At 34.5% G+C, this 14,418-nt stretch overlaps 2 protein-coding genes across 6 annotated transcripts in view; one reads left to right on the top strand and one right to left on the bottom strand.

Moving 5' to 3' along the window:
- The window catches only part of LOC106131844 (RNA-binding protein Musashi homolog Rbp6), a 476,408-nt gene that overhangs the window by 305,710 nt on the left and 156,280 nt on the right, over positions 1-14,418 (bottom strand). For all 5 annotated transcript variants that reach the window (XM_013331071.2, XM_013331072.2, XM_060944334.1 and 2 more), the window contains exon 3: positions 11,609-11,690. In XM_013331071.2, coding sequence (XP_013186525.1) covers positions 11,609-11,690 — 82 coding nt within the window. The remainder of the gene's footprint in view (positions 1-11,608; positions 11,691-14,418) is intronic.
- LOC132901784 (piggyBac transposable element-derived protein 3-like) overlaps positions 1-14,418 on the top strand; it is a 138,255-nt gene that overhangs the window by 63,677 nt on the left and 60,160 nt on the right. The gene's annotated exons all lie outside the window — the stretch shown is intronic.

The following is a 14,418-nucleotide window of genomic DNA, read 5'->3' as shown; positions in this document are numbered from 1 at the left end:
AAATAATAACAATTAGAGAATACAGATTAAATTTCCGTCAGTGAGATTTATCACATACTAGCGTTTATTCACAACTTCGCCTGCGCAAATTTGGCGCCACTTACAAAATAATACAAGTTTTGCGCAAATCCCACTGGAACTATAGTTTTTACCAGGATTGTCACTCATTTTTGCTGCTATTCAAGATAAAATAGCTTATAAAATATCTCAATGGCCGTCGTTGGAGCACCGTCGTGCTCTGTCTACTCAAAATTACAGGGCAGAGAATTGAGTGCCCCTTCATACAAAGCTTTGTCAGCTACTATCGGAAAATGGATAAAACATGGAGATGTGGCTTTTTAAAGTACGAGTTAGTATCGACACGACAGTTTCAATAGAGTGCCAATAATGACCCTTTATTTCTAAATGTAACAAATATGTAAGTCAAAATGTATAGAGGAATATAAAATACGTAAAACGATTTGTAACAGCTTAAGATGGCAAGATGTGTAGTGCACATTTGAAAAAGCACTTATTCGTATTCCAGTTTGTAATTGAAGTATGTGCACACGAGCTTTTTAAAGAAAAATTTGAGATAAATAAATGTTTATTTAAATTGAGTTTCTGTACCTTTATTTTTATATAACGGTAAGATTTTTAAACACATGTGCAATTGCCCCTTTCTTGTACCCTCAAGTGGGTGGTTGCATCCCGTGAGCATGTAAGAAATGTGTAATATCACAAAAACTTCGCGTGTAGTATGCACCTTTCCTCTAATGAAGGCAGCTTATTTTATTTCGCAAACACTGAAAATAATTTACACCGAAGAATCGTCTGGATTTACATAATTACGGTGGCATGAAGTTCACACGTTGAATTTACCATTTCCACTCGTATGGATTTTAAATAAAGATGTTAAATTATTTGAGTGAAATTGCCTTTGCAATATTTAATTCCCGATCGGGGAATGTCCCGAACCGAAATTTCACGAATTTAAAAAACACTAACCGATGAAACATAAGGCTGCAAAAACTACACGAGAAATAAGATTGAAATAACTTAAAACCTGGTTTTAAATCAAAGAAAAAGACTCGAGTCTTACAACTGAAATACAATAGTTTTTCTTAAGATCGTTTTAATTGGATTTTAAGTCCTAGTCATAAAAGTTAGTGAATTAACGAAGACGTAGGAATATTCTCGACGTCGAATTTTTCTAAAGAACATAAAAGTTAATACTTTTATCTGTCAGAGCTCATTTACTCACAAGAATTTTAATTCGTTTAACACTTTCAGCGAGTTACAGCAGACAATATATTTTTATGGACCTTAGAAAGTAGTATTTTTTAATTAAAATAAAAGTACTCGGTGTCTGTCGAAGTCAGCCAAAATATTGGCATAGTATTAAAGGCAATTGAATCGTAACAGACATTGCCGAAAGCTCCACTCCGAAATCCTTCCATCTCGTAGAGAGCAACTCTATCCCGGCACGTTCCGTCAATAATTTTCTTTGAACATCACAGATCGCTCGAGAACAAATCGAGATGCAGTAAACATCGAATAAAGAGACTTTTCTATAAAATATCATTTCTAGCTCTTTTGTTTTTCCATCGAATCTCGTTCCACAAGTGGGCAATAATTGAAAACGAAACTGTTTTGTGCGGGGGTGGGTCGCGAGACACAGCATAAAGGCGCTCGGAATAGATTGAACGTATAAAATTTTCAGTCGAAATTCGCACGAACCGCCGCCGCGGGAGGCGCTCTGTATCTTTTTACTTTGTAACCTTACTTTTTATTCCATTAGCGCGCGTGTGAGGCCCCTCTAGCCAAATATTGTGGAATAATAAAAGCTGTTTAGTAATGATAATGCGGAACGCAGTCCGTGCTAAACCTAACTGAATTAAACTTGTGCTCCATGAATTTCGTGTTAATGCTTATTGCCGAAACGTATTAGTTTATACCATTCCTTTCTGTACAATCGCTTGCTTTAAAATTGAAAATACACAAATATATAAAATTAAAACTTGTAATAAAGTATAAACTAGGAGCGGACTAACTTTCGCAATGGCTGACTAGTGTAAAAAAGTTAGTCACATTTTAAGTCTGGGAAATCCAGGAGCGTTTCAAATTGTGATCCTCTTTGGATTCTCTTTGCTTTATATGCGCAATGTACAACGGTATTGCTCTAACACAAAACTTTTTATTTCCGTTTATACCGAGTCAATCGCCCGCGAACATTTTTCAGGCAAACTTTAACAGTGGAGGCAATCGCTCCTGAAATTCGAAAATGAAATCGTTCCGACGGTCGCCAAGATTTATCGATGGATGTTCGAATTTACTTTGAAACTTTCGGGGCATAAAACTTATGACACGTAATCGTATATTCCGCCGAGATCCACGTTGCGACGAAATTAATTTTGTTACTTTTGCTGCGTTGCGAAAGCGAATCCAGGTATGTAAATTTTAATTTCCATGTAAAGTTTTTATTTAGACTACTGTAACTGTCAGCTATAAATCGTGAAGTTTTGCGTCACTAAATAACTTTAAAATCATATGAGATGAGTTAGTTAAAATAATGCACTTTATTTTACTTCTTGCTGCTCGAAGATAAGGTTTGAAATCGTGTGTAGTTTGACATATTGGCCAATGTACAAGTAACACAGGTTGTGTGTATCTGTTTTGGTACTTGCTACAGTGCTGATAGTAGAGCTCACGTGCCCATGTGGTGACAGTCGTGATATATTTACGACAATCTGTCCACAGTTTTAAGAAAAATCCTTGCTGGAGCCAATGCCACATTTGTTGCGATAATGTTGACGTTTAAAAGTTTGTAATAGATATGTAAGATTTTATACAATAGTTTTATAATTTTGTAAATAAACTCAAAAGGTTTTTTGTCATCTGTCTTATAATTATCACTTAAACATTTTTCATAGACGTCAAGCAGCTTCGAAAACGATAGCTTATCGAGAGAGAGAAGAGTAATTTTTGTCTACTACTTACCTTTCTGAAGTATAAAAACAATAGCAATAAATCTAGTTTATTATTATTAAGTCTATAATATCTCATTAATATATCTAATTTCAACCGCATCTAGACTACAAATAGATAGATTGGATTTTCGCACAGAGCAAGTAGTTTGTGGGGATCGCACAGCTTCTTACTTTGAACAAAATATTAATGTTTGACCTTTTTGGAACACCAAGAGTATTTGTTTTTAAATGAATGTTGCAATTAGAATAATAGGCAAAAAAATATTTAAGAAGGAAAGTTATAAAAAAAATTAATAAGTAAGTATATATAATAATGACATTTGTAATAAATAGTAAATTTGATATGAAACAAAAACAAGCAATAAAGTACTCCAATATTCCCAGCCACAATAATTCCTTATCACAGCGCCTTCACAAACGCAGTCAATCGACTATATTGTCTTCGGTTATACGTACTGCAATAAATAATACATGAGTTAGAAAATATGAGTCAGAACCTTCATTTTGCGGGAAGCACTAGTGAAATTAACTAGTTTTTATTGGCAGCTTTCCCAACCATTCTGGTCCGAAATAATATAGAAATGGGATTGTAGGTAAACACAGTATTGATACCGAAAAACGCATAAGTGCCGAGTAATATGTTTTAGTAGGATTAAGGTTATATATTTTCCCTCTTTGTTAGGTTCGTAAATATTTTCAGAGTTTTTAGAAGTAAATTTTCCAATAAATGTTATCCAAATCAAATAGTAAAACTACATTTATTATGACCACACCTTGACTGATTGTAGTCCACTATTGCTAGCTAAGCTAATTCAGGGCGAAAATTTTGAACTTGAGTCAAATACCTAAATCTATTGAATGTTAAATAAAAACTAGATGCCGCGGTAATTTTGGGAAAACTTCTCTTGGCATCCTTGAACCACACATACATCATGATAAATACCAAATCTTTATACAGGATTCTGAGCTGTACATTGATATGCCGTGAATCAGTTAATTATAACAAAAATAATATACGTACATAAAACTCAATTTATCGCTGGTAGTTACAAATACATTAACTTATTATTATCATCAGACCACGTTCCAATATCCAATGAAAAATGACGCGCAAGTGTCGTTTGAAACAATACCAAGTATCGCATAATGAAACTCGTTGTGGTAGAGTAGAAAACGCAATTGTCGTTTTGACGCGAGAATCAATCACTAGTGATGTAATGGTGTCTATTTGTTTGTGTCCAACTGCAAGCTAATCCTTGGCACACCACTAGTGGCATGTCCGTACAAAAATATCAATGGATCCTAGCGCCGTGTTCCGCAATCTTTCAACAGTCTATGCGTCATAGGATCGGCATGGAGTGACTTTATTTAAGCGGGAAACAGCATTTTTCATCAATATGTTGCTCGTGAGAGTTATGAATGTGGATGAAGTGAACAAAGTAAGCAAGTGTAAAAATGTATTACCTTTCCAAACGTAGTTTTAGCTTATTTTTTAAATTTCTATGATTATCATGTATACATACATACATTTAATCACGTCTATATCCCTTGCGTGGTAGGTAGAGCCAACAGTCTTTAAAAGACCGATGGGCCACGTTCAGCTGTTTGACTTAATGGTAGAATTGAGATTCAATTTGTGAGAGGTTACTAGCCCATCACCTAAAAGAAGAATCCCAATTTTTTATTTTATAGGCACTTAATCGCCTTTTACGACATCCGTGGGAAAGAGATGGAATGGTCATACAATGTTTTTATTGGTATTCAGTAAAAAATTCACTATAATTTAAAGTTAAGGCATAATTTTATGATCTCTCTAATAAAAACATGAAAAATATATCAGCTATCCAGCTCCTTCCGACATCGTTAGGATGTGAAATAGCCTGGTCAAATCTACTTTTGGCTGAGACTTGATGTTGAATTTAACCAAATAGCCAATAGATGTGAGTGGAGCTGTACGAAAAGCAACAGAACATGGGTGGTCTTGTTAGGCCGGCCCAATATGGGCACAAGTTAGAGTGAACGGTGATAAACCTATGTGCATACCTGTGAGAAACATAAAGGATATTTATATTTGTAAAGTCGTGGTTTTAACAAAAATATGTCTTCTACTTGGCTCGTGAATTGTAGGTAATAAAAAGAACAATATATTGGAACTTTTACCAAGTAGCTTCTAAATTTTAACATTTGTATTGAGTGCAAATCTATTAATTATGAACATCATCTGATTTATCTACATTTGTACAAAACAAATTCGTGAGACATTGTTTGTACGTACATGTTTTATGATGAGTGATAAGATTTAAAATCGGTTATTTATTGTGAATTTGTGTTGGAAATAATGTTTTTATTAGGTACCTATATTAATATGCAAATGATGTTTTTTTTTAATCTTTGCAGGTTTAAATTTAGTTCGCATGTGACCTAAGCCTAACTTGAACGGCACGGCACCTGAATTGTTAGCTCCACAGCCGTCGACAACTTCACTCTGGAAGATTGCTCTCCTTCAGAATGTAACTCGATCTCAGTTCGTTCTACATGTCACTTAGCACTTCGAGTGCGGTGAGACTTGATCGCTTTATTGTACATCTATTTTAGTAGTCAGATTATACGTGGAATTTATGGTGATCCAGTTTCAGTGTATTCGGTGAACTTTTTCTTATGATTTTAAACTAATTTAGGATGTACCCTTGATAAAGAGGAACGTAAGTATTTATGAGTAAAATGTCTGTATCGTTAGCAGAGTAAATCAAATCAATCTGTTTTTCTACCTATCAATGTCTTGGAAAAGGGCTAAAGTATTTAAACTGTAACTTTTGAAAATCACAATTTGTGTTGATATACAAGCATCTGTCCATAAAAAGTTTACCATATCTTTTTAAGGCATGTTGTAATTTCATTTAGAGCAAATCATGATGTTGAAAATTTGAATTTCTATCCTTGCTTCAGTGACTGCGACGGCTCTAAGATGAGTAGTTAAGTTATGCCGTGAACAAAGTAATATACACATCTAACCGCCAACTCATGCAGGTTCCTGGCTCGCCTAATTTGTATTTCGAGCGGTAACGTTGACAGTACTTACATAATAGTGGGCTCACACGTTACACTCATATCATAACATGAGGATAGCTTCATACGATGGCCGATTAATGAAGCCGACGTAGTGCTCAGAACCTAGCCGTAATAGTTTTACGACGAACCCCCCTCTACCCCCTTTCACCCCCTATGATCCCAACAGATCCCATCACCCCACTACTTGATTATGCATCCGTGCTACTTCAGACCGATTATCGAACTAGTAATAAACGTTACCGCGTAGCAAATTTTGTAAGTGCACTTAATACTTTTTCATTAGAAATTTTCGCTGAGCGAAATGCACGCTCTAGGGAATATAAATAATTAGTATTACTTTAAACTCAGGTAAAGCTACCAGCAATAAAAATATACGGCAGCAATTATAACAAAAATTATTATGATACTTCGCATATTTCCTAATTAGTTGATTTGATGGGTCACTGTTATTCTGAACATAATAAATATGAACTCATTTTAAGAATATACTGCTATTTGACAAAATTTAGGCGGTTGCAACCAAAATATCTTTGCATTGCCTTTGTAAACGTGTTGATACTTGCCTAAGAAAAACTCTACTATCTAATTGGTATTTTCCTGTCCGCATGAAGTAACATATTAATTAACTTCTTCCCTTCACCTCTCTGGAGATGTGGCGTTAGAGGTACGCCTGTTCACTGTGTAAAATCCATCCTGGATTAGGTTTTTAGACTGACCCCCAAAACTTTTGCAGGAGAACCTTACCTATATATTAACACGTCAGTGCCTCATTATCTAGTTGCCTGAATGTGCAGGATTTCTCACGCTGTTTTCTTACCGTATAAATATTTGTGCAACCCATAGACTATCTATCGTTTAATATCAATTTTCATATCAGGCCGTTCCAGTTCACTATCGCGGCGCAATACAACTGTGCAATCGGTTAGAATAATTCCCCGTCGAGGCTGCATTGTTATTGCGTCAGTATACCAACATCTGATCCGATAGAATTCGTCAGGTGTGCATCTGAGCATATCTTTTAATCTAAGGATTCAAATATATCCGCATCTACATTTACATACTTTCGGTATATGAGAGGAATCTAAACCGACGTGCTTGCATGAAGAGAGTTATAAATGTGAATGAATCGAAAGAAGTGACGATTGCGGGAAGTAGAAATACGTAGTTTCTGCCTGTTCCTCGTAAAGAGATTATCTATAAGAACACTCGCTAACATTATGGAGAAAAAAGACGTTTGTTTTTTATTATGTTACGATCAAATTAAAAAAGGCATGCACAGATTTTATTTTAGCTGTTTAATAATACTAAACGTTCAGAAATAACAAAGGCAAATTTGTTTCACTCTGTCATCATTTGAAGCTCAATAACATTATTAGGCCATATAGTTGAACATGGCTTTTCACGAGACTGTTGACTCTGTTTATCTTGCAAGAGATAAAGAAGTCATTATATTTATATATGTTATTTATTTCCGGATTTTTAGAGTTTAAGGCAAAGTTAGCATATTATACATATAATATGATGTGATTAAGATACTTACATTTATTGATTTGCTAATTCGATTAAGTATAAAAGGATTCATATTCTTATCAAAATATAATATCAGAATTCAGAAATAAAGAGATTTATATGCAAATTTTCTGGCAGGTATACACTGGTTTATTATTGCTCTTTGCTTTTTAAAGTTACGAAGTCAAAATTAAATTATACCGCTGTAAAATCATTTTATTTAAAACGCTGACACCACAATATTCATTACATTTGGTGAAACCGCGGAATTGCTGAATTTTTTCTGAATTGCTGTACTTTTCCATCGTAAATAATATCAGTATCGCTAAACAGTTTATAAGGAGCTGTTAAATGGAGCGAGTGTCTCGTACTGAAAGTATGTTACCATTTGCACATCTGGTACTAAATATGACATCGTCTTAAATAGCGAAGAACGCGGGGGGTAGAGAGGGGGGAGGGGGAAAGGGGCTCGCAATCCCTCTCATTTAACACCGCTCCGTTCCTCTGTAGGTGTTTGCCGAAGCGATTCCAGCGAAGGATCCTCCTTTTATGGTGCTACTTACAGTCTCATAGTGATCAGCGGTTTTATTTCGGACGGCTCGTGTAACGCGTATATTTTTCATGCTGCGAAAATGAACACAGTAATCTTTGCATTTATGCCATGATCCTTTATTGATTTTAGATTTTTAGTGGAAAACGAAACGAATGAAATCGGCCTGAATGGAGACGCGCCCGCCGAAAGCCGCTGTAAGCCCCCGCTATGATATACTTCCATTCAGTTGGGCACATATCAGAAAACCCTGAAGTTACTAGTACATTTATGTGTTTCTGTGTGCTACAAAAGTTTGACAAATGAAGTATCTAATATGAAAATAAGTATTATTAAAATTTCGGGAAAATTATTAAAAAACTTAAATATACTTTCTTATACTTAAAAAATGGGAGATTAGAGTTACAGTTGGAAAGATAACTATCATGCAATTTAAATGTCAAATAAGGTTAAAACTTTTATTTCCATCGATTTAGTTGCTCAACATTTCTTTGTAATTCAATTTTGGTCAACGTCAACGAGTAACGAGAGAAATGAATAAAATGTAGGAGACCTTTGCCTAACGGTAGGTCTAAATCAAGTAAAAAATTGCGTTGAATAAAACAAGCTTAAAAAAATATGGGCCTATAATTTTATTAGTAAATTAGAGAAATTTCACAACTTCTAATTCATATCGCGCCCTCAGAAGCCTAACAGGAAACGGGCGTCCCAACTTTGAAAGTTAAACCATAAAATTATGATAAAAGGTTTTGTTTTTACGGGTAAAATAATTTACGAAAAGTTGCGTTTAAACACTTAACGCGTACAAATAAGGCATTATCATCCACTTACACGTTACTTCGTGAAAACCGTTTTAGGGAAAACCTTTTAAGTAACGCAAAATAATTAACTTTCATTGAAACAATCAAAATGAACCTAATTTATTTTCTTACATCTCGGCATAAATTCCGACATTTATAACGATACGAAATTTTAACACATTTTTTTCACAAAACCCTCATTTCCCTTAAGCCTGGTGCAAAAAAAAACAAAAGAAAAGGAGACCTACCATTAAAATAAATAAAAGGAAATAAACCACCGACCGCAAATTATTTCACTTACCTACTTCTTTTTATAAAAATGCGAACGACGCATTAAATTTTGGGGAGAAAGGAAACTCCCTTGTAAGCAATATCGAAGAGGCAAATTTTTCAGATATTGCCTTCAGGTAGCGCACATTTATTATGTACCCGAATATATTACTCTTGATTCATTGACTTTCGATATTGATTTACTTTGCTTGCATAAGCTGTAGTTTGGGCAAGTCCGAAGCGGGCAAACTGAGCGGCCTTTGATCTGAAGAATTAGGAGCTAAGTTCGTGTGTACGGACACTTCGGAACACATCGAAAACTTCCACTGTTACGTAGTTATAGTACGGAACTTGATGTACTGGTAGCTGAGCAGTGACTTGCATTGCATATATTAAAATGATACTTGAATCAAATTTAGTCATGAATCCTTTGATATCTGAATTTATTGGAGTAGAATTTATGTTACCTAGTTTATATGTTGATTGATTGCTAACAATTATTTGTCGATAGCTAAAGAGAAAAGAGTAATAGATAACCGATAATATTTTTTGAAAATTTGACTAATCAACATTTTTTTTTTTATTGTTATGTAAGATTTTAGGAAATTCCCGTTGTAGCAGTGGTAAAAAACTAATCAACATCAATCAGTTTCACTTCAAAATTTTAAAAGATAACAAGAGTGCCGTCAATAAACCTTTTAAAAAAATGTACATTTACGCTAAACAAGAGGTGACTTCAGCAGTAAGCAACACATAGGAACAACATAGTGACCGTAATATCGTTGTTTACGACAATAACTTCTAAACTGTTATCACTTTCAGGACGCCGACGGTACACCCGTCTCACCCGATGTCCACTTGATTTACTGAAACGATAAGGTGTCGCCCTACAAACTTTCGTGGAGCACTGTCCCGAAAGATATAAAAACCTAAAAAACTACGCCATGCTAAAATAAAACCTATTTCGTAACTTTTAAAGTCAAGTATCGCTTGCGAAACCACTAAGTAGGTAACGAAATTAAAATAGAACACGTTTTGAACTTTACCTATGATAAACTTTTTTTTATGTTCTTGGAAAAAGTTTGCGAAAGTTTATAGCAAGCCTATCCTAAAAATATTTAGTTAACTTGTGTTCTTATCGTAGATTTTAAAATATCGAGTTCACTGTGAGTTACGTATTAACAACGTTTAAATCGCTACCAATACGAGTAGACAATGAAATTTCCAAACATCACAAAATAATATCATCCAAAACTAAATCTAAAATCTACGACCAGTTGAAATCACCAAGGGCTCAGAGGATTAATATTAACAATTGGATTTAAACAGTACATGGACATCGGATCTATAAGCATAAACAAAAGACGTTTACGTTACATTTGGCTGAGGGGCAAGGCACGTAATGGCTGGCAAGCTGCATTCAGATCCAGCTGAGCCACGGATATCGGTTCCAGGGATATTATTTCAGGGACTGGAGCAGGGCAATATTGAGTTGTGAAACCGACGATTTACCTAAGAAGAGCGAGTAACTGAACAACTTTACCGAGACAGTTTGACAACTTATTTCTTGTTTTGAGTGTTGCTAAGCCATGCTGTTTACACGGCGGCTTTATTGGATAGTTACAGTTATGTAAAACAAAAGAAGGCAAACATTATCACAAATAGATACACTACTGGTGCTACATTTCTAGGTAAGCCTGACCAAACAACAGAGCGAAACATTTTAAATAAGGCCGAATCAGAAGCAACTTTGTAACAGACGTTATTACTTGCAGAATCAGAATATCAAACGGCAGTTAGTTCAGAATACGCAGCGAAACATTCCAGCTATGCCCAAAGCAATACGACCATTAAAGGAATTTAGTTTAGCAGACTGTTAAAGTGAATACCGAAATCCTCACTCATTCAACTCTAGCAAATGCTTAATTCAGTTGGAATAATTCGAGTTCTATTGTTAAGTTCCTAAATTTGAAGTCCAACATTTAACTGCTTACAATTCAAAGGTAACCGCAAAATTGAAAACGAGTATGCCTCTATAGTACGAAAGTTATTTGCAAACCGATAACTTTTAGCACGTTGCGAGTTCGCAGCTTAGCCAACCTGACTGACCGCTGCCAACTATGCAATAAAACATTGCTTTATTTTTGATTGCCCCAATATTATTCACTTTTGTAACATACACCCGAGTGGGTTGTGACCTTTTTAGCGAATTGTCAGAAATATTTATTTGTGTTGTATTTTCGTTTCTGGAATTCGTGAAATACCAGTTTGTGATACATTATTTCGTTTGTGTTTTGTGTGAAACCAATTTATTGATGTAATTTTGCGAAGTTAATTATACGAGTAATTATTTTATCGGTATTGTACTCGTTATAAAAATTAAATTTTTACTTTAATCTATAAAAGATCATTGTAGTAGAAATTGAACATAAGTTACGTACCTCGATCGCCTCGTTGTTGGATCTTTCATAACCATAACTTCTGTGATTTCACCAAATTTGTTAAAGTAGTCTCGGAGGCTTTCTGGAATGAAAAGAAAATTACATTAAGGCTTAAAAAGCTGTGTCTCGATATCTAAAATGCTAGCTATCATCCTGACTTCTCTCATAAGGGACAACGGTGCGTGGCACATTCATATTTTACGCACTTGACTCTCTGAATGTTTTGTAGTAAGAACTTTGTAACATTGAGGTACGTCAGTTTAAATTTGTAATCATATTGATATTTATTAATTTTAATTCTGTATAGTGATTTTTTTACTATAATCTTTAATTGCAAAATAGAGGGGTCAAAATAAATTCAAGTCATACTATTCCGTTCAGTATTTTCCCGATAACATAAAATACGTATTGGTACATACGACAAAGAATGTTCATGCTACATTTTCTCAACACTTCCACACAATGGAAGGGTCGCGTTTTGTAACATTGAAGCCTTTCGATTCGCAGTTCATAAAAGTAAGACGATAAGGAGACTTTCCTTCTAAATGACTGAAGGACTCAACAGAATGTTTGAAAGAGCATACCGAAGTCTGTTCCGGTCATTGATCTGAATAAATATGTGAAATATATAAAAAGTACAATTTGGAATAATTCTAATAATTTTTTTGCCCAACCTATTCGGTGAGTGCTTAGCTTTTATTAGCCGTTCAGCTGAACGTAGCCTTCCATTCTTTTTGAGATTGTTGGCTTTGTCTACCCCGAAGGGATAAAGACGGGATTATATATAGGTATGTTCAAAACTTTTGCAAAGCTTTGCATTAAATTTGTCACATTGATAATATAGGGACCATCCAAAGTTACTAAATTCCCACGTTCCAAGCAAAATTCTAATAATGAAATGCATTTCATTAATAATTTACGAACTCCCCATTACACATACTCGCAGTGAATTAGAACTGTGCATGCGGCGGTCTCCGATGTTGATCGTGACATAGAAGTTCTGCCAATTATCGGAAGCATTAGCGGTAGATTCCCATTGGAGAAGTCAGCATTCAAACTTGTACTATATAATCCACTAGCGCCGTTTCATTTAGCTATTTTCATGATTAGATGGAGTACGACTACGATATTAACTTCTTACTGTTAACTGTCATGACATAAGAATGTAGGTTTACCATGGTTCTGTTGCATATCACTTAGTTAATAAACTTACTAACTTATGCAAAATTACATGTTCCATGCTGGTCTAGTAGCAACGACATAATATAGTGTGTGCCAGTTGTTTTTTTTTTTCCATGCAGATTTTTAAAGTCAGTCAAGGGCAACTGAATTGGAATTATTTTTTATGCGATGAGCTAGCAAACTGTTATATTTGAATCTCAATTCTATTATTAAGCTATATTGATGTATGTGAACTTTCAGTTTTATTGAGAATGTTAGCTCTGTCTACCCCGTACGGTATGAAGTATGTACTGAATTACAGAGCCACTGCAAGTCGGCGGGTATAAACAACGTTAACAACGACGCACAATATATTATATATTTCAATATACTTATATATGTCCAGTATAATCTTTTTAGCAGCAAGATAATAGACACAGTTAAGCAGTATTTTCATTTCCCCAAGTTATCTAATGTCAGCAAAAAACGTAAAGGAAGTTCTAAATTACAGTTAAATTTGAATAAAATTTACATAATACCAAAGCGTGAGGTTTTATTTGTAGATACGTTTTAAATTAACCTGAAAATATTTGTGTTAAAAGAACTTGATGCCGCGGTCTTTACTACTTATGTGGCGCGTAAACAGGTAGTTAAAAAATTAAGAGGCATTTGATTATAATCCATATTTTAATTATTAAAATGTCATGCCAAGACATCTTTGTTCAATAGTTAATAACGAAACAAACAGATATTTTGGTTCCCATTTCAATTTAAGGACAGGGCTTGTGCTCCAACTTATACAACTTCGACTAAAGTTTACAAGAAACTCTATCCTTCCTGGCATTGTCTATTAAATCTGCTAGATACACTTGCAGAAACTATGATGTTTTCGGATAACTATGCAATTTGCGAGTTTTATGTAGGTCAAAGTGAACAGCAACCACGACCAATTTTTGGACTTTTACTTTTCAAACCCTCAGATCCAATAATGACATAAAGCGTACACGAATTGTTGGCATGGTATTTTTTGATTTAATTTTATAGTATCAATATAAATGATTTTTAATGAGACATCATGTCTTCCTAGATCGTGTGGAATGACTAAAGAAGAAGATAGAGGTGGACTTTGTCCAGAAAGAGGCAATAAATACATTTGTTTATTGTAATAAATAATTTAATTATAATAATTGTGTATTATATTGCATTCTCATAGGCGAACTCACAGTATATACCTTCAGTAGTCGTAAGCGAAAATATTACTAAAAGAGTACTTTATGATTTATTTTTTGTAGGTAATTATTTATTACCTAAAAAAAATTTTAAAGTTATTTTCAAAAAATAAATTACAGCTGATTTAATACCTTCATTATACGCCACACATGACAACATGTGCACGGACCATGTGGCAATAATACAAGCCAACATAAAAGACACCATGATACGGATTTTAAAAGATGTTTAAAGATTCATAAATGTAAGCTTCACCTCAGTTTGGGCCGTAAACTTGAGTGTAATGTGTCTGAAATATCGTATTACGTATAATATGACGGTAAATTTGGGCTTTAGGCCGTCTTTCTGCACCTGGTGACATGAGTAAACTCTGCCTTGTGGTCTAATATTAAATTTGGCTTGTTTATTATGTTGCCGCT

This window comes from Amyelois transitella, chromosome 5 (assembly GCF_032362555.1).
Source record: "Amyelois transitella isolate CPQ chromosome 5, ilAmyTran1.1, whole genome shotgun sequence".
Lineage (NCBI taxonomy): Eukaryota > Metazoa > Arthropoda > Insecta > Lepidoptera > Pyralidae > Amyelois > Amyelois transitella.
The sequence above is the reverse complement of the archived record's forward strand: the minus strand, read 5'-3'. Positions and strand labels throughout refer to the sequence as shown.